The sequence below is a fragment of the Micropterus salmoides genome, unplaced genomic scaffold (assembly GCF_014851395.1).
Source record: "Micropterus salmoides isolate LMB-PRFRI ecotype aquatic unplaced genomic scaffold, ASM1485139v1 Ms_hic_scaffold_8, whole genome shotgun sequence".
NCBI classification, from domain to species: domain Eukaryota; kingdom Metazoa; phylum Chordata; class Actinopteri; order Centrarchiformes; family Centrarchidae; genus Micropterus; species Micropterus salmoides.
This window is the reverse complement of record NW_024044570.1, coordinates 5,385,238-5,412,557: the sequence shown is the minus strand read 5'-3', so window position 1 is coordinate 5,412,557 and position 27,320 is coordinate 5,385,238. Positions and strand designations below refer to the sequence as shown.

Genomic DNA, 27,320 nt, shown 5'->3' with positions numbered 1-27,320 from the left:
TGATTTGGAATAAATAAGATGATTAAAACCATTGTCAGTCATCCCAACCTTCATCAGCATCTTCGTTTTTTTGTCAGCGCAGCAGTTCTCCAGCTGCTGTTTGCCCTCCGTCTGATCATCAACCAACAGGAGGACCTAACATTCCCTCATTAACCCCACATTCCTCCTCCTCGCCACGTTCTCCATCTCCCTTTCTTTTCCGTCATCGTGGTCCGAGCTCTTCGCATGGCGGTCGACCTCCCGGCGGGTGAAGGCCTTTGTCAGCAGGAAGTGTGAATGCTGACGCTGTCATCAGGGAACCCTCCACTCATTATTAAACACCAAACATAGTCGCCTGGTTTTTATTTCCTCCTCTTTCCAGATTCATTATTCTCAGCTCAGTGGGAGCTGCGTCAGTGAGATGATCCGTCTGCTTCCACACAACTTTAATAATCACACAACTTCACACACGCAGCTGTGGAAAATTAAATTTCACACTCCTCCTCATATGTGCTGAGATGTTAATTCTACAGATCCACGATCACATGTCACAGAGAATATAAGGAGCGTATAAGGATGTGTTTTTCTACAGAGGCTATATTTTTGGGATAATGAGTGAAAGGCTGTTTTTTAAAGGATAATTCCAGCTTATGATGTCTTATTTGGGTCTCGGTGCAATAGGGCAACGTGCAATAAACATACTAGTACCTTAGCATATGCATTTTACACAAACTTCAGTTTAATGGAGCAATATGCAACAACCACACTAGCACTTTAATCCACAACAATGTCCTTTTTCTTCTGTGTTTACATTTTGTAAAGTACAACATGTCCTTGCTTCTCAGGTTCTTGTTGATGCGTTTTGTGATGTGTGATGTCTTTTGTGATGTTTTTTATTAAGCAACACTGCACTGTCCCCAAGGGGAAATTCCACTTGGGGATAATAAAATTTACTGAACCTAACCTAAACTAACCTAACCTAGTCAACATTTCTATCAGTAATAATAACGCTGTATTCAAGTTCATACCTGACACAATGGCATCACTAAAAAGAAGTCTGACATGTCACAGATTCATTTTAAATAGTTTTATATATTTGTGTGCAGGATTCAGGAGGTTTGATGTCATCGTCATATTAAAACTCAGTAGTTGGAGTTTTATGATCCTACTGCATTGGCATTGTGCATCCAGCTCTTCCTGTTCCAACTTCTGGTTGATATTACTGGCTATAGTAAATCCCAATCGGTTCACACTGCTCAATATACATTTATAATAAGAGTAACATAACCAGCTGATCCCAGAGCTGCGCAGCTGATCTTATTAGTGCTGTTATGTAAGGAGTGCACAGTGTTTGATGTACGTGGATAAACGTGTTTTATTGTCATTGTCATTTTTCACAATGGTAGAGAGGAAGTTAAAAGACAAAACAACACAGACTGACAACCTTTTGTTGTTGCTGAAACAGATATGGTCAAAATACCAGGTCTGAACCCTTAAATAGGATTTTAAAATATGTGTAAAAATAACACCCTTGTTCAAATTATTTATTATTAGGAGCTCCAATAAAAAAGGCAGTCAATGGCCTCCTGCCCATTTGAGATGAACCTTTTCTCTCTTTCAGGATTTTGCAAAAGAACCCAAATTCAAGGCTCCAGGCAAAATCCAAAGAAAAAAAACAGAACCAATAATAAACTGGAATGTTATGGGGAACACAGGCAGGAATGAAGAGGCGTCATCTCTGTACTACGAGGTAACTTCCCGAGTAACCCGTAGTACGAAAGGTGTATAGGTGTTAACAGAGGTCTGTTGCCATGGCAATTTACACTGCATCTTTAAACTGCTCTGAGCAGGTTATGTTGGTGGTTAACTCGAGGTTACCCTGTATATGTGGACTACACACCACATCTGTAGTCAGTGTCAATGATGAGAAGTTGGATATTAATACACACCACGGGATTAAATATGTTTAGATTTCATCCTGATTTGTTCCACTGCGGTTGCAGCTGAAATGACGTTATTCTTAACACAGCAGCATTACGTTCACACGGCGAGCCCTGCAGCCTCTGTGATTTTAGGGAGGAGATCTTAATTAGGCTAAATAACAGGACGATTTCTGAGATGTAGCCCATCCGTAGGCTTTACACTGAATTATCCTAACTGTCTTCACATAGGCTATTTAGATGGACATATTTACGTGTCCAAAAAGTACAGAGCCAAGGTAGGGGTTAATAAACCGAGAAAAAGATTCCAAGGTGAAAATCCAAGGTGTAAATTTACAAGAACAAAAATCACAAAAAACGTCCAAGTCAATCTGGTGTTTTCTTCTGAATAGCCTACACCCAATTCACTAAGGTCTCTAAGTCTCTAAGGTGCATGATAATATAGTGATTGTGGGCAAAACTGACTATATTTCCTCACTGCTAAATCCGATTGTGAAGACTAATATAAGTATCCACTGCATGCATAATACACGGCAGTGGTGTGTGTGTGTGTGTGTGTGTGTGTGTGATGTTGCAGCCTTGCAAAGGGAAGCGATATGGTTCCTTGAAAAAAACCAACACTTTTTTTCAGAGAGTTTCTCTCATAAATGTATCAATACAATGTCAGAGAATATATTCAAGTTTTTAACTTGTAGATTTGTGATCATTAGTTTATCGTAAATCTATCACATTAATCTTGGAAATTCTTTCCCCTCCTCCCCTGGCTCCAATTCTTTTATTATAATAGACATAATGTGCAGTTGTACCTTTACATCTTAATGATATTATGATATAGTTATAATGATATATGTATAAAAGAACAGCCCATATAATACATTATAGAGAATTAGCCTACAATATGAATGTGAAGATAATTACAAATTTACTCAGTGCTGTGCCAACAAGCCTCCCTGGCTTTGTCGGCAGCCACGATCTTTAAACTCGTCATATCCTGACACAATCAACGTGTATTCTTATGGAGAAAATACGGAGCATGCGCCGTTGTGAAAAAACTCACCCACAACTCCAATTAAGTTAACACAGACTCAACTAGCCAATATCTTATTCACCTTCGTAGTACCGTTTAACTGCAGTGTAGGCAGTCAGAGTTTGTAAACCCTGATTTTGCTTAATAACCCTGAGTTAACTCTGATTGGGTAACACTTCTGACACACCCAGGAAACGAGAGTAAACGTACCTCAAAGGCTGTTGCGCAACGTTGCAAACTGTTTTTATGAGACATGTCATTCAATCCGGAAACCGTGGAAAACCGGTGGGAAACATTTTGAGATTGAACTTGCCCCAGTTTTTTTTAACAACTCTGCCTCTGATTGGCTAGTATTCGTTACCTCCATTGGTTAGGAATTGCCCCCGATGGCTGTTCCATCGGTGTATGAATGTGCGTGAATGTCAGTTTCTGTTCGAGCACTCAGGCTAAGTGTATGAATGTGTGTGAATATGTAAATGCAATGTAGTGTAAAAAGCGCTTTGAGTGGTCACAAAGATTAGAAAAGCACTATACAAATACAGAGCATTTGCATTTACATTTACGTTTAGGGTTAGAGTGGGGATAGGGTTAGCCAATCAGAGGGTGAGAGGGGGCAGGACAAAATGTGTGTTTAAACAGAAATGGTGGTGCCTTGAACACCCTGTTATGTACACAAGCACGCTGCACTTCAGTGCATTTTTAATATGGCTATATAGACGTCACTGCGGATTTGGTAACCCCTCTAACACACCCATAAAACGAGAGTAAACGTACCTCGAGTAAACATGTTGTTCATCTGGATATCGTAGAAAAACGGTGTGCACCCTTTTCCGATTGAACGTGCCCCTGGTGTGAGTCATATGAGAGTTGTTGAAAATCTGGTGGGGAAAAAAGTAACACCATGAGGAGAGTGATCTTTCAATACAAAACATGAAATAACTATAGACAAAAATCCAATGCCATGGCATGCTCTGGTTGTGAGTGTCCGCAGGTTTCACAAAAGCTTTTATAAAGCATTTTTTCCCTTTCTGGCTTCTGAACGCCGGCTTTTATCGCCAAGGCTGACTTTCTTTTCATGACTCAGTTAGAATTTCTCTCATTTAAAGTGGAAAGGAAAAACACATGTTTTAGCAACAGTTGTCAGTTTTTTCACTCCTGAAGACTTAAGCTGAATGTGACTTTTTAATTTCTTTTTCAAGGTGAGTTTGTTTGTTAATCTTCCCAGGGACCATCTAATTACACAACACAATTACATAATATAACTCCAACTCCTTCACATATAAAATGAAACTAAACTCAGTGAATCATTCATAACAAATGACTAAGAGAGACTCTTAGAGAAATATAAAAATGAAGGGAAATAATCCCTAATTAAAAGAAACCAAAACATGACGAGTCTCAGTGAACCAAAACTCTCCTGGGATTTAAACTAGAACAAATTTTTAATTGTTTTCTTCTTTCATCTCAGTCATTTGTTTGCCTCTTTGGAAAAGTGTTTTCCACATGAGATGTATTCCAGTCGTGTAACTTTAAATAAAAATAAACAGGTGGAGTTCACTTTGTTCACTTCAGGACAAACATTGTCACCAACTACTTTAATTCTCAAATATTACTCAGGGCTTTTATATTTAACATAATGCCCATTTCCACCGCACTGTTTCCATCAGTACAACGTGGTGAGCATTTTTAGCAAAACACACTTTAACAACAGTACTGTTTTCATTCACCAGTTTATTCAAATTCTACTGCTGTATGCTTCTACTGATATTTTCTGGCTCTGAATTTTTTTTTATTTAGTGCCACCGGCAGCTCAATTATCCTGTGAAATATATCAACATCTGCTGGCACTAAATACATATATATATATAAATACATATCTATGTAGCCCAGACCTATCCTAATGACTTTGTGGTGTTCCTCTAACTTTTTTCACTTTAGCACCGCCAGTAGGTCGTCATTTATCTTTTCGAGTGAAATGTCTCAACATCAATTGAATGGATTATGATGAAATTTGGTAAAGACATATCCTCTCAGATTGATTGTTATACCTTTGCCTGTCATACTTTCTATAAATTGCAATCATCAGGTCAAAATTTCAATACGTCCAACACTTTAATACCCAAATACCTGCAAAACTAATGACATTCCCATCAACCTCAGCTGTACTTTGTATTTAGTACTAATTATCAAATTATAGAATGCTAACATGGTGAACGTGTAATTGTAAACAATGCTAGCTCAAATTGTAAGTATAGCCTCATAAAGCCACCAGCATGGCTGAAGACTAATAGCTAATAATGCAGGATCCAATGAAAGGCTAGAGTCAGATTTTTTTCAGATTCAGATTTTTTTATTATTGGGTATATTATTGTTAGATTGTTAGAGTTGATGAAAATCAGGTGTGAAGATGCGCCAGGTGCCAGAGGATGTAAGCCGCACCCACTGTACATACACACATGCACAAGGAACACACAGGGGAAAACACAAACACAGGGAAAAGCAATTATACTTTAGTGAAATGGCGTGATTACAGGAAAGAAACAACAAAGGTCCCTGGATGAACTCGAGCCCGTCTCTGCGTTGGCAGAGTAGGTTGTCAACTAAATTCAGTGTTTGACATTGTATTTACTCAGATAAATACTTCTCTATTAAATTTTGCACAAGAATGGAAGTATTAGAATGCGATTAGCCTGACGCCAGATGGCACAAAGAGTTCAGGAGCATTAAAGCCAAATTTAAAAGTCTGCTAAAAGCCACTAAACTCTGTAACGACTGACTCACCGTGTTATTGGTTTGTTATATACAAATATTCTTCCTATTAATTTGTCTAACATACACTTGTTGCTGTGTGTAACTTTGTTATGTGTCTTGTTGGGGTGTTTTGGGTTTGTTTAGTGCTGTTCTGTCACTGTGTGGATGTTTTTGTAACCTGCCAAAGGAACTGGAGATGAAAATTAGCTTCAAGCCTACCCTGGTGCAATACACAAAAAATAATTAAATAAGTAGATAGATGGTAATTTTTATTACATACAAGAAACTGATGTGAAGGCTCCTCTTTGCCAGTTCAAAATGTTTTTTTTGAAATGCTTCATAAAATCAAACGTACAGAAACGAGAAGAAAAATCCAAAAGACTGAAGTGAAATAACAGAAATAACGGCTCCCACGGTTTCTGTTTCTAGTTTCTGTACAGTATTTACATTGGCAGTTTGGGATGAATCAACACAGACTGCACAAATGATCCAGCTGTGAAACTCTCCCTTTTATTTTCATCTGAACACACCTTAAGTGTGTCTGTTTCGGTGATACTTCCATTGATTTTTTTTTTGGAATCAGCTCAGAATCAAAGGTTGTGGTGTAGTGGCACTGACATTAAATTAAATCTATAAACCTTTGCATGCGTGAAAAAAAGGAAAACCCTCTCCACTCTGGAATCTTTACCTTCCACTGCAATGTGATCCTCCTATAAATTATAATACTTAAGACAGGAGATGTTCCCATATATCCCCATACTACCCACCCACCCCCTCCGGCTTTCTACCTGCGGACAGAGACTCAATTTGAATAATCTTTCTATCTACCTGCTCAGCACAGAGAGAAACGGGACAAAAATAAAAACAGAGAGAGGAGAAGATTGCGCAGATTTTGTGGCTGATGTGTTGCACTCTCAGGGATTCATCTCTCTGTGTCGGGCATGACGGATGCGAGGAGCTGCTGGATGTTATTTCTGCAGGAGGAGGAGATACATTAAACATTGAATCAGCGGTGAATGTTACCCGCTGGGCTGAAACAGTAAATCTGTGCTCAGTTAAAGGCGGGTTCAGGGATGCACGTTGTGGTTTTTTAAAAATTAAACTGTTTGTTGACTTGTTCAATTAAAGCAAACAAGGGCAAAAACAGAAAATGTGTCGCAGACAGGAAGATTAGTCAGTCATCTTTCACATTAAAGCCTGGAGGGGAAACTGTGCAGAAATTCAGGACAATAATGCAGATCCAGGAAATTACATATCCGTTTGTTCCTGCACTTGTATCTTTGTGAGGAACAGTCTGAGTTTTTAATTTTCAGCACATTTCATACAAAGTAGAAACTTCTTGGTCTCTTATCCAAAGTAGGTTAAAGTCAAGGGCAACTGGACTTGGTTGAAGATAGTAGAAGACTTTTTGTCCCTCATCCAAAGGACTTCTTCAGTTCTGACTGACTGGTAGGGAAACTCAGCTATTTAACCTCAGTGGGGTCGTTTGCCAGGATCGTCAATACTGTTGGTTCGTTAGTGTTCCTGGCTGTTGTAACGACAGTCGTTATGGTCGTTAGGACTACTATGCCTTTTGTGTAGTGGTTGTTTAGTCTCCCCAATAACCACTACACAAACGCATGGCTCAACACAGAAGGGCCAACTCCTCAGGTCAAGACTCTGCAGTCTACTTACATCTGAAGGACAGAGGACACTCGTTTGAGGACCACCAGTTGCACATTTTAGACAGAGAAGATGGATGGTTTGAAAGAGGTGTCAAGGAAGCATCTACACCAGGGTTGAGAAGCCGACATTGAACAGAGGAGGGGGTCTACGCCATCACTTAGACTTAGACACTTACAATGTTGTCCTTTCATCACTTTCCAGGAAACTCAACAAACGTAACCTATTGGCCTCAGGTGAGGATACCAACGATGGTCGTTCAGTCTTGGCCTCAGGTAGTCCTAACGACCATAATGATACATGTCGTCACAACAGCCAGGAACACTAACGAACCAGCGGTATTGACCTTTCTTTATCCTGGCAAACGACCCCACTGAGGTTAAATAGCTGAGTTTCCCTACCAGTCAGTCAGAAGTCATTTGGATCAGGGGTAAAACGTCTTCCAGTATCTTCAACCAAGTCCAGTTGCCCTTGACTTCAACCTTCTTTGGATAACTATGAACTGGATTACTGAGAATCTTCACAGACTTCTTGGTCTCTTCTCACAGCTGTTTCAAAAATAAGATTTCTTTCCAAAAATCATACTAGTTTAGACACAAAACTTGCATGAGTCCCAGAACTTTAGGAAAAAATATCAAAAACTTACTTTACATGTGACTGGTTTGCAGAAGAAGGTTTTGCATTATAAATTAACAGTAAAACTGTAATTAAATCAATGAGTCGTTGTTTGCATCAGAGAAAGGACTTGTCTCTGTACTTGTCTTGTTAGATCTAAGTGCTACGTGTAGCACCATTAACCATCAGATCCTATTACAGAGACTGGAACATTCAATTGGCATTGAAGGAACTGCTCTAAGCTGGTTCATGTCCTATTTATCTAGTTTTATGAGCCGGTGGCTGACCAAGCGACTTTCTAGTCAAGATTGTCCTCCCAAGAAAAACTACAGCATCGGCCTTTGAGAAGTACCTCGAAACAATATATGTGTTAAAGCCCGCTAACGGTCGTAGTAATTATAACTGTGAAAAAAAATCATCAGACTTTGGTTGTTCCCTAACCTTTTATCAAGTGGTCATTTCAACCAAAACCATGTTCTTTCTCTTACTCAAACCAAGTTGTTTTTGTCCCTAAATCTTGGGATCGTGCAGTGCAGTGAGAGATCAGAATTTTTTTTTATTTTCTACTTATTTTATAGTGGCATCAGATCAAAAAACAATCCTAAATCTTGGAAAGCACATGTTGCTCTGGGGGGCTCCCATAGCCACAACCACCACAATACAGAAAAACAATAACACAATCTCTTCCTTCCTTTGCTGCCTTGTTGTGTCTGAGGGTTACACATGGTGGATTTGAATCATTTGTAAACTAAAACAGATCTGTTTCCTATCTAAGATTTTCCCATTTGTGCTGAAACATCAACATTCGAGATTATCTGGTTCCAGCTTCTCTGAGGAATTACAACTCCTTGGTACGAAGAGTATTCAACTGAACTCTGGCTGCCAAAGATCGACATTTGGAGACAGTGACAATGATAATAATGAATTCATCTGCAGCCACAGAGAACATCACCTTAGTTAAGGTCGCTGCTTCTGAGTGCTGCTGCAGCACACATGCATTATCGCTGAATCTTGGCCCAGCAGCATGTGGCTCATGTGTGGTTTGTGCCTGTTTGAGCTTATTAAGTCCTCTACACCCGCACACAGACACAGTCATGCACGCTCACACTCACTCATGTCACGGTCTGTTTGGGGGTTTCCTGTGTGAATCTGCGAACAGCATGCTCGGTTGAACCTTCACATACATCAAACGTTGACATAAATCAAACTCAGGCTACTTCTGTTTTTTATGCTTCGCTTCTCTCAACGCTGGGCAGTGGGGTTACCCATAATTCCATGTATGAAATGCGGCAAATCCAGGGCAAAGCAGGGCTCTGTGGCGCGGCCCGCCGCCGGGCTAATCGCTAACGCACCCATGTACTCCCCACCCCTGTCCTTATTTTTAGAGGAGCGTCGGGAGACTAATCGAGACACTTGTGCTAATGTTAGTGCTCGCTGGGCTAAAGCCATCTTGTAGTAAAGTCCAATTTGAACATGATCAGCAGAGCGAGGGAGAGCAGCGGGGGAGGGAGGTGAGGCGAGGACGTCAGGGAGATTCCTCCTGATTCATTTGGACAGCGGATGCTTACTAAGAGGCGATAAAAGCCTGTTGTTGCCGTTTTCAAGAGAGATGTAGCATGACGGACCCTGTGGAGCTGCAGGAAAAGAAACCCTTTACAGTCAGATCAGTGAGGGAGGAGGGGGGAGCAGATACTATAGGTGAGTGAACTGATGAATATGCGAAGAGCTCATCTCCTGCTGTGACTTCACTTCAAATGAGCAGCTTTTTATAAACTGCTGAACAAAGCAGGAAGTGGAAACACCCAGGGAGAGCTCAGCTGTTTGTTATTACAGTGTGAACTTCAGGATTACAGGAGTAGTTCAACATTTTGGGAAATACTATATTCTCCTTCTTTCAGATCAAGATGTTCAGATTGATCTATCTCATGACAAAGTGGGGATGCCGCGATGAGAGTTTGGGGCCCTAACGTCTGAGTCACCACCAGCTCACAAATTGATTTGTGGTATCTTGTTTGTTTAATTAGTGCACAAACAGTTTGTGGTTCTAGGTGGATACACTATCTCTTTTCCTAACTGTTTCGATGCAGTAGCAGAATTTCAGTTGACCAATCATTAGCCAGACAGAAACGTCATTGATCTCCATTGTTTGCCTGGGGAACTCATTCTCTTTTGCTTTTGTTCTAAATGAAATAACTAGACTCAGTATACTTTGGTTCTCTCTGTACAACCAGCCTACAAAAAAAAATTACAGTTAGATTTAGGTGCATATGGATGTGTTGAAAGCAGCTTGACTAAAAGAGCTAAGTGCACAGTTGGATTATTTCCTCACACAGCTGTCTAATTTTTAAAACGCAGTTATTGTTTGAAAAGACGACACGCGGCCAGAGCATTTCCAAGTCATGTTCACATTGAAAAACATGAGAAAGCAATTAGCAGAATAGCTTTTAAATCTCAAATTTCCTTTCTCTATTTCATCTACAACTACGACAAAGCACAAAAAAGTTTGATACAGAGAGTAGGATGGACTCAGCCCGGTTAGTCTGTTGCATCTCCTACACTATGTTGTAATAAAGCTGAAATCATTGTTTTATCACCCCTGAACGTAACTGGGCAGGCTTGATGCAAGGTTTTGCAAAAGCTCAATTTTCCTCATAAACGGGGTGGTATTTTAAGACTCAACTGTTCTGGAAAAGCTTAGTTTTTTAGGTAAAACATATCCTAACCTGTAGTGTACAGAAGGCTAATAGAAACATTTTAAAAAAGGAATTTGGTTAATGTTGATGTAATCCTATAGTTAAGTTTAGTTTCATTTTGTTAAAATGTTTTTAATCCTATAAACCTATAATTCTTGCGACTTTTCCAGCCTTCTTTAGTAACTTTTCATTGAAAAATATAACCACAAAACATCCTCCAGGTTACCTTCTGTTTCCACACCTTTTAACACTCTCATAGAGGCTTTCCATCTTCTACAAATCTTCTACAAATGAGTCACATCAGTCAATCAGCAGTCACCTGAAGCTGTGAAATCTAAAGTGATTTAAACTCTGCGGTAGAAATTGACAGAACAGCTCAACAGCTTAAGTAGGAATGAAGGAACCTGAATAACTTTAAAGCTGCAGTCAGAGTGAGGATGCAGATTCAATGTAAATCTGTACATTCAGAGGCATTATCACACAGATGAATACACAAGCTGCCAGGCTGCAGCTCTGACTGCCCACGCCATCTCCCAAGGTCTCCGGAAACAATAGATACAGGAGACCGACTCAATAAAACTGTGTTGCTTTGATCTGCTGAGTTTCAGAACGACACATGCTCCCTGCAGCACGGTGAAAAAGGGCTGTGGCTGTCGGATCCATTCAGGTTGAAAAGGTGGATTACGGTCTCTTTCTGCTCTGATTTGTTGACAACACCGACAGTAACAACAACCTGGAAATAAAGGATGTGTTTATCTCACAGTTAATAGCTACAGTACTTTCTTTTTGTTCCACCTACACTTTGGTCTTGAGTAAGATATTTCCACTATAGGAGTCAGAGACCCGGGTTCAATTCCCACTGAAACACATCCACCATTGTGTTCCTGAGCAAGACACTTAACCCGTAGTTGCTCCAGAGGCGTGCAACCTCTGATATAATTAGCAATTATAAGTTGCTTTGGATAAGTGTCAGCTAAATTAATAAATGTAAAGTAAGGGATTTTTGTAGTTCTCAGACGATGAATCCGAGTGAATTTGATGATCTCCTGAGTGAAGGTTTTTTGGTTACTAATATCCAAGACACAATTTTAGATCCAAGCTGGGGTAAGACCAGATCTGGAACAAGTTAGCAAACACATTCCTACTAACATTTCCAGAAGACACAGAGCAACATCATCCCACTAGAGTCATGTTTATGTTCACCTGATGAACTCTACATTTAGATCTGGTTTGGTCACCACCTCAAGTATCTGGCAATTGATGGTATATAAACTTGTATGACATACAGAGCCATTGCCGAAACTGTTTCTAGGAATCCAGCAACCAGGAACGTTGCTAGACATAAAGTTCTCCTGGGGCACAGACCCCTTCATTCCCCATGTAAATTTTTGATTTATCGTTGATATATTGATTGATGATTTTTATATATTTTTGATTGAAGTGTATGAAATGTGTTAGTATGTGCCTCACCAGCTTCCCTTGCTTAGCACTGTCATGCCAGAAAGGGCTTTGACCAGAGCATAAGCACACACACCTATGTCACCACCAGGGGTGGACTGATAATCTGGCATACCGGACGAACCTTTAGGGCAGGTGTAACGTACTGTTTTTAACAAATGGGCCAACGATCGGCCCATAAAGCACGGGTGGTGGCCCATTGGGTAATTTTCTATACTGACATTGGGATGACCCAATTACATCTCTTACTAGCCCCTCCCCCTCTGCCCTCTGTTTCTTGCATTGTGGGCCAAAAAAAAATCTCAAAACAGAGGCCGCGAAAAGTAGTAAAGGAGAGCTGTGGCCCCTGCCTGGCAGAGGAGGAGGTGTGAGCAGAGTGACAAAGTGACAGGGCTGAGGGAGAGAGAGAGCAGGAGGAGAGTGGAGGTGAAGCGGTAAGCATGGAGCAGCTCAGCCTGTAGAGAGGGAGCAGGGAGGGTCATTTACACTGGGGTCGCTGGGGACATGTAGCCACCAGTTTTTGAAAGCATTTGTTAAAAATGTTCTGCAAAATAGCTTGCACCAAGAAATGTTAATTAAAGAGGTGGTATTATCCTCATTTTCAGGTTCAAAATATTAATTAGGGGCTGGAGCAGAACAGGTTTACATGGTTTAATTTTCAAAAAACACCTTCTTTTTTTTCATACTGCACATTGCTGCAGCTCCTCTTTTCACCCTATGTGTTGTACGCTCCACTCTTGAGCTACAGTGATGCATCGTACTTGTACAAAATCTTTGTTGGGAGTTGCACATGCGCAGTTCCCAGGTAAGGACTACTAGCCAATCAGAAGCAGAGATGGGCAGGTCGTAAGAAACAAGGTAGTGTGATCCAAATCAAAGCCGCTTCAAAACCGTAACCTAGCAGATGGTATAAGTTACTCAAGTCCACAACCACACAACATCATTGTTCCACATCTTAACATAAACCACTACATAAATAACCATATTTCAACTCAGTATTACATAAAAATTGGCCAAACAATTTGAACGTTTGCTCAGTAGCTTTCACATCAACTGTAACATTAGCATTATAGTTATAACTTTAGCTGTGTTAGTCAACGTTTACAACAACTCCGCACTTGAAAAGTCTGTGAAGTTACATTGCCGTGTTTATTTTAAATATAATTCACAGCCAAAAAGCATACTTACAGGTTGTGATTGTGAATTTCCAGGCCCAAACACAGTCAGTGTTGCATCGTCATTTAGGACTAAACATTGCCGGTGTTCTGATGATCTATGCTGCCTTGCCGAAAAATGCTACCATAGCGCAAATCGATAGACTCGACTCTACTCGGCCCTGCTCCATTTTCCATTGCAGATAGTACCCAGAGATAGTACGTAGCTTGTTGTCATAGCGACGCCACACACAACTGCCGCAACGTAACGTTTCAACATTCCTCAGAATGTAAAGACAGATAAGCGGTATGAAAACCTTCCAGCTGTGTTTTCCTCTGCCGTTGTTGCTGCAGCGGTCTGTGTGACGGCGGGAGCAGAGGGCTCTGTGAGCAGGCGGCTGGCCGGCCTCACACGCTCCTCCCGCAGGTTGGCGCAGGCTTCCCCCGCAGCCACTTGCGGAGCTCCTCAACTCCGAAAATATTCAAGCACATTTTTGTTCCGCCATCACTTCTCGTAAAATGTCAATATTTAAAATCTACACAGCTGATTTCTCACCTCAAAACTTCTCAGAAGTGCATTTAGTGATGAAATTACATACGAAAACTGTAAAATATAAAACTTTCTGTTGCTGGCCTCTGTCTGGTGCAGCAATGATGATGCAGTGATTAGTGAATATTCTCTCTGACCAATCAGCAGTCTGTCGTGTTTTCACATTACATTTTAGTATCCCTCAGCTCGCTTGGAACCTCGACGGAGGTGAGGTGATACGAAAAAAAGTACCTGGAAGCAGGTACAGGTACAACATTTCTACAATGGAAAACTAAACAAAGCCAAATCGAGCTAGTACTGTGCAGTGGAAAAGGGGCTTAACTAAAATCAAAGGGCCTTCGCTCAGACTGGCTTGGTTTGAGGGCGTGCCTGACCCCGCTAGCCGTTTTGCAAGCTTTATGACACGTTTTCATTGTGACGTCACAGTCAAGGAAGGGAAACGGCTGGACTACAAACGAGCTGTTTTGAAGCGGTTCAGAGCAGAGCTTTCTGTGGGAGATGGGAACTCCCTTTGGGCTGGACTTTGGGCTTTTTCACTTTACAAACCTGTTATATGCACAAAAAAAGGGAGATAACTCAATAAAGGAGAGGGGAAAAGCCAAAAAGCATAATACCACCTCTTTAAGAAATAAAATGCTATGCAAAGTAAATATAGAAGAAACCTCTGCGTTGTCCAAAAACAGTAACTTAAGCCAAACAAAAATAAGCTACTGATTCCTCCATTATATTCTATTATATTTTTATATTCTGAATTGTCACCTGCCACCTGAATTTCAAGTTTCCCGTTATAAAAATAAAGACATTTCCACATAAATAAAACACATAAATTGTTGCAAAAAATGTCTCCAGAATGCAGGAAAGTTAATGTTTTAATGCTCAAAATCTTCTGGGGCAAGACCCCCAGACCCCCGTATCAAATGTTTCATCAATAATATTTTTTTCTAAGTGGTAGACATATTATAAAATATTCCTGTCTTGTAGTCATGGACACCAATCTTGTGCAATGTCATGTCTCAGTGTTTCGTCACACCCCTAATCTGACCCCCCTAAATGGGAGGATGGTGTATTGGTGAGGGGCGTCCGACTGAATTTGGTGAGCCCCAATAAATAGGGTCTAACGACGCCTATGCCAGGAACCTTATCCATGCTTCCGTTGAAAAAACAAAATCCTAATTTAAACTCTTGGCTGTAGTTCTAGCCAATCACAACAGTTTTTATAATATGGGGCGGGTTTTGATACGACAGGAGCGCCTTTGTGACATTAAACAAACTGGATGGTACATTTTCTCTAATAGAAGACTAAACAACTGTCCTTAAAACTTTTGTTGATAAGAAAAATGTGTTTGCTGTACTTCCAACAGGATTAAGACAAAGTTAAAGTAATTACTGACCACCATACGTCACACATTTTGTTGCTTTGATTGGTTCCAGGTCTATCCAATTGCGTCCAGAGGCATTTACTGTAGGTCTGCGCCTGTTGATAACACCCTGGCGTGGAAATCGACAATTAACTGAGAGGTTCCAGACTGATTAATAGCTAATCATCTAATTCGCATTTGCCTTTCTATACCAGGCTAATAGTTCCCATAATGCTTTGGGGCATATAAACGGGAAGTATAATGTTGCGATGGGTTCATTTAGTTTGCTGTGGGCAACAGCTTGAGCCTTGTTTTTTTAGGCATTTGTCTACATGTTGAGACCATACCATTAGCCTGAATGTTCAACTGTAACGTCTGTTTGTTTTTTTGATTTGTTTGTTTGTGTGTCATCTTATTCTGTTTAATGACAAAGCTGCAGCATTTGTTATGACAAAGTTATCATGATTACCATGTTCGGAAATAATGTGGAGCGAGGATGTTAATTCTGTATCAATACAGATTCTCTGAAGTGAAATGAAGTGAATTCAAGTGGGGCATGGGGGGGACGAGGTGGTGGTGGTTGGGTCGGGGGGGGGGGCTCTACATCCTGAGGGGAGCTGTGGTGATTCATAGCCACACTGATGTGATTTGTGATGCCTTGATTCATGTTTAACAAGGAAATCGGGGCAGAATAGAAACAAACCGGCTCCCACTCACTTCATTATGAATCTGTTTTCTTTTTTGTTGTCGTTGTTCTGCTCTTTAACTCCAGTAAGCTGCTCTTCCTCTCGGCTTCTGCAGCTCTAAACTAATCCGCTTCACGTTTGAGACTCTGCTGTCCCTGATGTCAAATTTGCCCTGTAGCGAGGAATACAGCACTACTGTACGATAACAACACAATGCAGTGAGCACCGCAGCTGAAAGAAAAAGGGACCAAGAAACTGGATCTAAAAACAAAACATCAACTTTAGGAGGATTAACTGAACACCCGAGTGTGCCTTGTGATGTTCAAACACTGTAATCCAAGATGTTGGATTTAAAAAATTTGATTCCTTAATTGTGTCTCTGGCATGAATAAAGAAACAGATTATATATACAGATTTCATATTGCCTTTCAAATCAACCTACGATGTAGTTTGAACAGACTTTAATCCATCTTGAAAGGCTCTTGCCGTTTTTTAAAATGTGAATTTATCAGTGAAGTTATGAATATTAGAAAGTTCCTGCAAAATAACGCTGTAATTTTTCTTTTATTAATTATTTAATCTGTCTGAGAGATTTCTATTTTTTCCTTTGTTTCCAGTGGAAACATTTTCTGAGCTTTCCTCATCGCTGTTACTGTAAACTAAACATTCATTTTCAATTAGATTCACATTATTGTCACTTAGATTCACATTAGATTCATGAACTAAACAAAATGAAGCATCATAAATCACTATATGGAATAAAACAGCTTAATTTTCTATGTCAGGTGAGAAACCACTTTATAGGATAATATAAGTATAAACCTAAAGTAAAACCTTTGCTCAGGAGAAATTATGTCGGAGACCAGAAATTTGGATGCTAACTGAAGTCACCAGTTGAAGTAAAAAATGTTTTTTCCGCATGCTTTCCTATGGGTTTTTTTTAATTAATATTTAACAGCTGGCTAAGTATGAACAGTGTCAGACATGATGTGATTTTAACTTGCCAGGATGGATTTAGTCAATATGGCAACAAGATATTTGTGTGGTTGTTGTGGTAACAAGCTGTTGGGAAAACTGTGATAAGATAACTCAGACCGGCTGTCACATTGCCAGAAAAACCTGAGAGAAAATCAAAACCAAACTAAAGGAAATAACATCTTAGTGCTTTAAAAGACAACACAGACATAGACTGAAGACATTTTTTGTGGTTCAAAAACAGCACAGACACCCACTTCTGTATAAGTAGTCAAGGTAAGGCTGGATTACTAACAAAGCAGGTAACTTCTCCCGGGGCTGTAAACTTTAAGGGGACCCCAAGGTTCATAGTTCACTATGTGGTAATGTAAACAGTAACGATAACTGAGGCCGTTGAGGCTGCTCCATAGAAAAACAGCAGCATCATGTGTTTCAGCAAATGCCCCAAAACAACATTTGTTTATTTTCAAGCCTCTAAAGACTGCAGTAGTTGTGACTGCTCTGGACCGTCTGGCGCAAAGTAGGAAGTCAGTTGATGTTAGTGGAGAGCAACAAAGTCCAGAGAGGGAGGAGGTGGATGGATGGGTCAACAAAATATGGGAATAATTTCCTGATTTCACCCTACAGTCAACGCTGGTTTCGTTTAACTCAGACTACGATCGTTCTCCGACCTTAATTAAGTGGTTATTGTTGTAACCATGACATTGAACCTTTACAAAATTGTAATTTTAATCCAAACCATGATCTTCCAAGTGATTTTATACACTAAACCTAACCAAACCTTGACAATAAGAAGACAAGGAAACGGTTATTAATCTCGTTCAGGTAGCAGGACAAGTGACGTATTTCTGTTATTGTTTAATTTCGAGGACTTATTACCTTGTTTTGAGGGTCCCATTTTGTAGAGGGGTCAGAATGTAGTTTTTAGAGCATATAAGGGTTTATATTTTGCATACATATTCATAAATACATTTTTATTGGATTCTTATTCCCCGCGACCCTATACGCAGGATAAAAGGTTGAAGATGGATGGATGGATTCATATTATTTAGGATTGACTAGTAACAGGTTTTCACTGAATAAAATATCAAACAGGTGTGGCTATAGCTGAGGTTGCAGAGCATGTGGTGGTTCAGTTCTCCTCCAGCCCACATGTGGAAGTGTCCTGGAGCGAAACGCAGAGCCACAAATTGCTCCTAAACACATGTTGGTGCTAGCACATTTCATCTCGCACCTCCAATGGTTAGGGTTACTGTTTGTCTTGCATCTCACGTTTTCTTGAAAATATAGAGGAAGGAGCACTTTGTGTGACATGACCAGGAGCCAATCAAAAAGCCACAACTCAGGCCAACAAAGCAAAGGTACATTCGTCACACTTGCCAATGAGGGATCTAGGAAAGAGCAGTTCTGACAAATAGAAGAGGAGACAAGCGGACGAGCATCAAAAAGCTACTGTTCACAAGCTTAAAAACACAAGCTTGGTCACATGATGATAATAAAAATATTGGTTTACCTTATTACAGTATCACGGCCCAGTCCTAGTGGAGTCAGGCTGATACAATTACTGTCCCAGCTAACAGAGACACCTAAATAAATATCTGTCTGTGTTTTTACAGGAAGTGCAGGGACTCCGGTCACCTTTAACGAGAATGGGGATGCTCCCGGACGCTACGACATCTTCCAGTATCAGATCAACAACAGGTCGATAGCAGAGTACAAGGTCATCGGACAATGGACCAATCAGCTGCATCTAAACGTAAGGACCAATAATATCAATGTCTTTCTGTCTTTTGTCAACCAGAGTGAGGGCGAACCCTAATCATGTAATGGAGACATGTAAAATTACTGTGGGGCAGGCATTTTTTAGCCAACAAGGTTGTAAGTCGGACTTAAGTCGTGTTTTGATTGATGTAGCAATGTCTGATGAAATATTTGATGAAATATTTATTCTTCTTTACAGAAGAACTAAAGAGTTTAATGGAGCGAACAAGATGCTTCAAATCCAGCTCTCCCAAGTGTGTTCATTAAAATATCCTCCTCTTAATCATGATTTTACTCTTGACCTTAGAAACAGCAGTTCTCCACATACAAGTTTGTTCCGGACATTTAAACCTGAGTTTGCCATGAAATTGTAGATGTTAAAACTTTCCATGTTTCCTAGAACTTTAGGACTTCTGTTACTGCTTGAACTTTTAGCTTGAAGGTTCGTTCTTGACCTTGGAATCAGCAGTTTGACAGAACGATTTCAACTCAAGGTCCACTTACTAAATCAAGCATGTTGTTTGTTCCATAAAAGATTAATAATTTCCATAAAAGATGAATAATTCCTTGGAGTGCAGTCATGTCTGAAGCCCTGCAGCAGTGATTTGTTCTGCACCAAACAGAACCACATCAGTAGCACACTTTTTAAAAAGCCAGTAATGCCAGAGTTTGGGGTTTTTCTCAATCTTGAGAAAAGCGATAGTGGAATTTCCCCCTGCTGATCGATCTCAACTCATGAATGCAAAAAATCTCTACCATTTTAGGGTGTTGATGCAGAACCACACCCACACACCTGATATGATCAAACTATTCTAGAGACTAGTGTTCATTCTCGGTAATGGTGAATAAAGAACCATTTGTTGAGTCAGTCCCTGGATTGACGTTGTATTCCTTCTGATCTGGTCTTATTATTTTTAACGTCATCAATAAAGCAATAAATAATAACACCGCAGATGGCCGTGATGAAACCCGCAATGCAATTCACTCATTCGGTTCTTTACATTTGCAACCAAACCATTGACCGGGAAGGGAAATTCTGTTATTCCACTATCGCTTTTCTCAATAGAGAGAAAAAAAATGCATTGTGTCATAACTGGCTTTATTTAACTCACATTATATATTGTCTCTATGTGGGAGTCCATATATTATGTTCTTGTTAGAGTGAGTTTATCCCATGTTCAGGTAGTTTCACCAGTCTGAGCCTGAAGCATCAGTACTGACTCAGACCTGTGAAAAAGATGTCAATATCTGATAATTATGATGTTGCTGAGCATCTTGTTCAGCTGCTCAGTTTGAAGATGAATGTTCACCAGCCTGGGTCCTTCTCCTTCCCCTCAGATGGAGGCCCTGCAGTGGATCACCGGCGACTCCTCCCTGCCGGCCTCGGTTTGTAGCCTGCCCTGCAGGACCGGCGAGAGGAAGAAAGTGGTGAAGGGCGTCTCGTGTTGCTGGCACTGCGAGCGCTGCGAGGGATACCATTTCCAGGCAAGTGAGTTCACCTGCGAGCTCTGCCCCTACGAGAAGAGACCCGACCAGAACCGAACCGGCTGCCAGGCCATCCCCATCATCAAACTGGAGTGGCACTCACCCTGGGCACTGCTGCCTGTCTTCATCTCCGTCCTGGGCATCATCGCCACCACCTTTGTCATTGTCACCTTTGTCCGCTACAATGACACACCCATTGTTCGCGCCTCGGGGCGGGAGATGAGCTATGTGCTGCTGACAGGCATCTTCCTGTGTTACATCATCACCTTCCCCATGATTGCCGCACCCGATGTTGTAGTCTGCTCCTTCCGCCGCATCTTCCTGGGCCTCGGCATGTGCTTCAGCAACGCTGCGCTGCTCACCAAAACCAACCGCATCCACCGCATCTTCGAGCAGGGCAAGAAGGCAGTGACAGCGCCACGCTTCATCTCACCAGCCTCCCAGCTGGTCATCACCTTCTCGCTCATCTCTGTTCAGCTGCTGGGTGTCCTTGTGTGGTTTGCAGCCGACCCGCCTCACACTTTTGTGGACTACGGCGAGCAGCGCACGCAGGATCCTCAGAACGCTCGTGGTGTCCTTAAGTGTGACATCTCCGATCTGTCACTGATCTGCTCCCTGGGATACAGCATCCTCTTGATGGTCACATGCACTGTTTACGCCATCAAGACGCGTGGCGTGCCAGAGACCTTCAACGAGGCCAAACCCATTGGATTTACTATGTACACCACCTGCATTATCTGGCTCGCCTTCATCCCTATCTTCTTTGGCACGGCACAGTCAGCTGAGCGGGTGAGTGTGTGATAAATAATATACTGTCATGTTTTATTATTTATGTTTTATTTATTTATTTAATATTCAGCCCTCAAACAGAGTTTGGAAACACAGGCTGGATTTGAAACAGTCTACTACTACTATCCATATAGCAGTACGTACTGATTTGGCCTAAATGTAGCATGCAGTATGCAAACAAAAGCAAAATCTGCAGTAGGCCTATGCAAAAAATACCCAGATGTCTTTCTTGTTATGACAAATGCAACTAGCTATAATGTTTGTCAGAGATCGGCTGTAGCCTTGTTCTCCTTACACAAGATTTAATTAGAAAAAAATGTTATAATGGGTACTAACATTTATTTTCCTCCAATTGTTTACTTGCGCTTTCCAAAATTGGAAACCGGCTAAGCCTCTCCTAGCAAAATAAATTATTTTAACAGCTTTATACTGCATACTACTAAATAACACACTGTCTGCAGCATCTGCATTTACTCACACACATTCTGTATGAAACATTCTGTATTGAAATCCTGTAGTTTGTGATGGTGAAGCTCCCAGTGGTGATTGCAATCAAGCTAACAGATAAGGTTAAGGCATTACTGTAAATCCTAGCAGGGCTCCATTTTGAAAGCAGCAATTTTATATACAGCGTCTGTCAATATTGCCAACTAAAATGAAACTGTTTCTACATTAACATTATCTTTGTGAGTTGGTCCTAGGCTGACCCGTTGTACAGCTACAACACTTTAAAAGGGTCTAAAATATGCACTTGATTGCACATGACATCATGCTAACAGACGGACGCTAACACCAACAGGTAAAAAGTCAGTATCGACACCATAATCTATTTAGAAGACACAGAAATAAAGATGACATTATCCTTATCCTCCTATTACAGGGTAGAGCTAGCTTTAACTTCCAAGTCCAATAAAGAGCAGGACAGAGCTGCTAACGTTAGTCTAAACTGACAAAGATGTTCCAGTTCTGACCAGGACTTTCCTGTAACCCCAGAAACTGATACGCTGTTGTTAGCAAATTTTTGATTTAAGTTTTGATTTGGTTCCACTTTATTATCTGAATATTGTTCTGAAATGTGTCTTCTGAAGAAAAAAAAGCACATTTAACCAAACAACAACAAATAAATACTACAAACATATATTACATCAGACAATACAAATAAGAAGCTGCAGTGCAATCAATTTAATGCTTGTGTAAACTTTAAACTACGTCTCATTTTCTGTTTCCACACATGTTAAATACAGAGGTTTATTGGTTTAGAGACAGACCTGTGTCTACAAACCGGAGTTAATACTCTGTTCTGACTGACTAATTGATGATCGATTAGTTTCTGATCACCACACAGGCAGCCCAGCCTGCTCTGCTGCCTCTCGACACATATCTAATTAGAGCAAAATTAAATTTAGCACATTCAGACAACAGTTTTTGGGTTGAGTTTGCTGTAAACGAGCTGCCAGATGGAGGATTTTGCTCATTATTGTGTCTGCTGGGAGATCTAGAGGACAGGTGGAGCGATTCACTAAGATATCCTCTAAATATAGTTTATCAGTCTTTTTCAGTTTATCAGCTGCTAATGTTCAGTTACTAAGGATACTAAGGACTGACAATAACCCCAATGTGGATAGGACATATGATTTTCAATCTTAGCCTGAGAAGAGTTCTGGACAGGTCAGGCTTCAAAAGTCGTCCCACAAAATCAAAGTGAAATTCAAATTTACTTATTTTGTCATGAAAAAATCTCAAATGTCAAAATCTCTGATAAAGGCATATCAGTGTTTCTTTAGCCTTCAAGCCTCTGAGTGGGCAACTTGTACAAGCTTGATTGACAGCTGAGCCAGCAGAAGTCCCGAAAGACAATTAGCTCTTTTTAACTGCATGAACTTCTTCATGCAAGATCTTTTCAGAACCTCGTGAGACTTTGTAACAAGGCTCTGATCCTACGCAACAAACAAGGATGTTTCAGACACAGCCTGCATCTTAATAGTGGGGGCTGTGTCTGGTCCAGACTGAAATGTCTCAACTGAATTGCCATGACACTGTGTACAGACCAGATGGAGTTCGCTCTGTTGAGATGGAAATGTAGATTTTTTTCGTACTTGATGATTCTACGCACCTGTAGGACTTCTTGTCCATATTAACTTAAAAGTTGTGCTTGACAGTTTATTCTTGACCTTGGAGACAGCAGTTGTCAAAACAGTCTCAATCATAAGCGGAGGCAGCGTGGGTGCGTGGGGGCGGCTAACCCAGGGCCCCGGCTGGTAGGGGGCTCCCTAAGTGGACCGTGAAGTTTAGTTCAGGTGATTGTTGTGGACACAAACGAACAACAGCGGTACATGCTGCGCTGTACTGGTAGATTTCAGCAGCTCTTATGAAATGAAACAGTCCCTTCACTCATGGTTTCAATGGTAAACCACCACAAGAATGACAACTACCAAAAACACACTAGATTCTAAGTCAAAGTCCTCTGGAAGCTTCTCAGAAGCATTTCAGCAGCGGAGCATGTAGCTGCTGCACATTAAACGACTTGTTTTTAATTGTCCTTTTTGTGCTTTTACTACATTCTTCAAAGCTCTCTGTAGCTCGCTTTCATTCCTCGTCTTGACGGGTGCATCTAGCAACTACCACAGAGAGCATTTCAGAATAAGACTGTAAATGCTCCATATTTGTATAGCGCCTTTCTAGTCTTTTTGACCACTCAAAGCGCTTTTACACTACATCCACCAGTCATACACTGAGCTTAAGTGCTCAAACGGAAACTAACATTCACACTCATTCATAAACTGGCGGGGCAAATCAGGGGCAAATCGGGGTTCAGTATCTTACCCAAGGACACTTCGAGGGATTGAACCGCCGATTAACGGCCAACCCGCTCTACCTCCGCTCTATCTCCTGAGCCACAGCCGCCCCATAAGTAATCCCTGTATATTGATAGTGACTTGTCCCTATTAAATTCTACGCCCCTGCTGAATTCCCTTAATTAGGTTTTGTTACACAGTCTTAAGATGAACTGTGTAGCTGAAATGTTCAGGTTTCTTCTGATACCCTGATCTGATAAGGACCAGAAATGTCCGACAGCAGTTTCTGTTTTACCTTGGGTTATTTTTACCCAGAGAAATAACTTACTCAGCACATTCAGACTTGCTCAGCTGAAGATTTCATCACCATCCCCATATAGACTGAGGTGTCACATCAAGTAGCCGGCAGCTTTCCTCCACGAGGTTTCAGAGAACAGAAGTCTGCAGACAGAAGCCACTTCTTCTGCAACAACGTTCAGGCTATTACTGAAAAACTGCAGCCAAAAGAAACAGAATATGTTTGACTAACAAGAACATTTCCTAGTTCATTATACAGAGAAAAATGAAATGTATTTTATATATTTTTTGTACTCCGCGACCCTGTACGCAGGATAAGCGGTTGACGATGGATGGATATTTTTTTGTAATCACACAGCAGACAGGCCTTGGAGCGTCCACGCTGTTAATTGTGGGGAGAAACACAACAAACACCTCAGGCATTCTTATTCATTATTCACTGAACACTGTTGTTTCTGCTGTTGGACTCTTTATCAGCCTGCTGCTGCAGCTCCAACTGACCCGTCCTGCCTGCTGTAAACCTGTGAATAATGTGACGGGTTTCATATAATCAGACCAGGTAAATCGAACACCCGTGCTTCAAGTAAACATTTAGAATTTACTGCTTCCATTCACGTCTAAGTTGATTTAAGAAACTGAGAAACTATTATTTTAGCTATATACTAGAAGATTTTAACATAACTCTGTATTGAAAAGGTATCAGAAAACGCTGAAAGAGTTTAAGTAGAGGTTATGTGACAGTTGAAGTTAAAGTAAGAAGTTAAAAAAGAAAACAAAAGAAGTTGAAGTTTATGTATAATCACTGAACAAAGATGAAGAGTCTGTTAGATTCTGGATCCGTGGAAGTAAAAGTGCTGAAGGGAAGACTCAGTTGAAGTTTAGCTCTGACAGTTGAAGTGTTGAGTGACATGTAAGCACTGAAAGAAATTGGAATAAATTGTGTGTGAATCACAGCAGATCGTATTGTAGTTCTAAAAACAATAGGTGCAGAACTTTCTTTATTTTTAGTGCTTGGTTGTAGGTTTCTACTGAATGCATTAAGAGTAGAAATGGCTAGAGTTTCTGTACTTGTTCTCACTGCTGAAAATTTGCAGTTGAAACTTTTGAAATAGTTTAAAAGTCTTAACATGTTGAGTCTGGAGTTTTACCTGGAGCTGAAGCACTGAAAAAGTTGAGTGGCAGAATTTGTCCAAAAAGCTGAAGTGACAGTTGAAATGATGGTTAAGTGCTGCGAGGTGTTTCAGTTTAGGTGCAATCACTCTGTGAAGGCAGAGGCACTGAAAGGTACAAGGTAGATTTATTTGTCACATTACAACAGGTTGAAAAGTGAAATTGAGTTTATAACTCCCTTCTGCTCAGGAGCAGACAATATACAGTAATATAAAAGCAATTATGAAGATGGTAAACAAAAATAAACTACAATCAGAGGGGCAGTGCTGAGGATGAATTTGAGTTTAAAAAGTCTGATAGCTTAGGGGAAAAAGCTTCCGCACCGGCATACTGCCTCTCTTCCTGTCCTTTAGTATCCTTTCGGCTCTGCGTAGGCACCCACCTCACTGATATCTCTGATGCTTGGGAGATGGGTACCAATAAAAGCTGTTAAAGTGTCAAAAAAACGAGTGCAGTGAGACCTAAGAAACATTTCAGGAGTTATTCTCTCCGCAAAACAAAAAAACAACAACACTACACTCAACAAGACTTTCTAATTAAAAAACTTAAAAAACTACGCCGCAGAATACACCCAGCAGCAGGATCAGCACCTCAGAGAGAGGCATGGCACTCAGTCCTGACAGAAAGAAGTTCAGAAAACAATAAGTGCACAACTTTCTTTAATGCTATACATTTTACTTTAAATAAAGTCTGTATGTATGACAGTTGATGAGGTTCAGGTGTGACTGGTCTCTTAATCTTTGTCCTGTATGGACATCAGGTGCAGGCTTTTCCTCATCCAGCTGACGGGCCTTCCCATGAGACACACGAGCCTGTGTTAGATCCCAAACAACATTGTTGAGGTCCTGAAATCCTCATAATAGAGATCCCAACAATATGTGTGTACTCTTCTGTCAGGTAGATAAGGGAGGGACAGAAAAGTGAAAACCAATGAAAATCTAGCTACTCTGACTCTAGCTCAGTTTGTTTACAAGCAGTTTACAGTCCTTTTGGAGTTGTTCTCAAAGCTAAATGTCAACTGTCGGAAAATAGACTTCATTGATGGCTGTAAATAAACAGAGGTCAGAGATCGGCCTGTTCATTTAGTGAGTTTAGTCAGTTTGGCCTTTCCAGTCACTGTAACTCACACTGAAGGTTGGAGCTGCTCAGAGAGTCTCAGCCAAGTTCATGCCGCTGCACACAAATGACAAGAAAACAGTAAAAAAAAAAGTGATTTAAATACACAACATTACTGTCAGTAATTTCTATGTAGATGCATTGATGTGTTTTGCATGGTCCACAAAATATCCAGATACAGATAACATGTTAATACCAGGTGGAATCAGGAGCTTACTTTACATATCTTAGGAAAAACTTGTGCAAACCCTCCTTTGGAACGTTTTACACTCTATTTAATTATTCAGAAACATTTTTACGTTTTTATCAGCATCCAGATATCTTCGTCTTTCTGCCAGCCTCCTCCAGATTTATTTGACCGTTGTTTTTTTCACACATCAACAGAAAAGTTTCACTTCTCCATAATGCAATATATCCCGTTAAGAGAAAAATAATTTCCTGTAGTTTCATCATCATCATTTCTCTGTCTTACAACGACTGTAAAGCTGGATGTAAAAATGGTATCATTTTGTCAGCAAAGACTCCGGTTACTGCTGCTTGCGTGTCTCACTGCTTTCCAAACTGACTTTGATGGGAGGAACGTTGACAGAAGGATGTCAATTTTGAGACTCTACAAACAAAGAAGAATCAGATGTGACCCAAGTGTTTAAGAGGGAGATCAAGTCAAGCTTGTCTTTACTTTGATCACCACAAGCTCCAAAAAGTTTAGGTCCCTAGGTGCCCCTTGGCACGAGGTCTCCCTCATACCTTATTGTGAGCCTTTCACTGATTGAGATTGTTGTTGTAATTCATTTCCATGAATGCAATCATGTAGCTTGTTTGTCGACCTTTTACTACATGAACTAATCAATGGAACAGCCAATTATGCAAAAATAACCAAGTAAATTTTTTTCTTATTTAAAAAGATCTGCCTCTTGAGGCGCTTGTACTTTACTCGAGAAATTTTCCTTTTCTGTTTGTTCTTCTTCCTGTCACGACGCTTTAAATGCAAATATAATTTTTACTTAGCTATGTACAAGTTTCTGACAGCTGGAGTTACTGGTTCCTTTGCAGATAAAC

At 40.6% G+C, this 27,320-nt stretch overlaps 1 protein-coding gene across 1 annotated transcript in view; it reads left to right on the top strand.

Annotated features, from left to right (window-relative positions):
- The window catches only part of LOC119894372 (metabotropic glutamate receptor 8-like), a 208,492-nt gene that overhangs the window by 163,222 nt on the left and 17,950 nt on the right, over positions 1-27,320 (top strand). The window contains exons 9-10 of the mRNA XM_038707080.1: positions 18,465-18,604; positions 19,948-20,883. Coding sequence (XP_038563008.1) covers positions 18,465-18,604; positions 19,948-20,883 — 1,076 coding nt within the window. The remainder of the gene's footprint in view (positions 1-18,464; positions 18,605-19,947; positions 20,884-27,320) is intronic.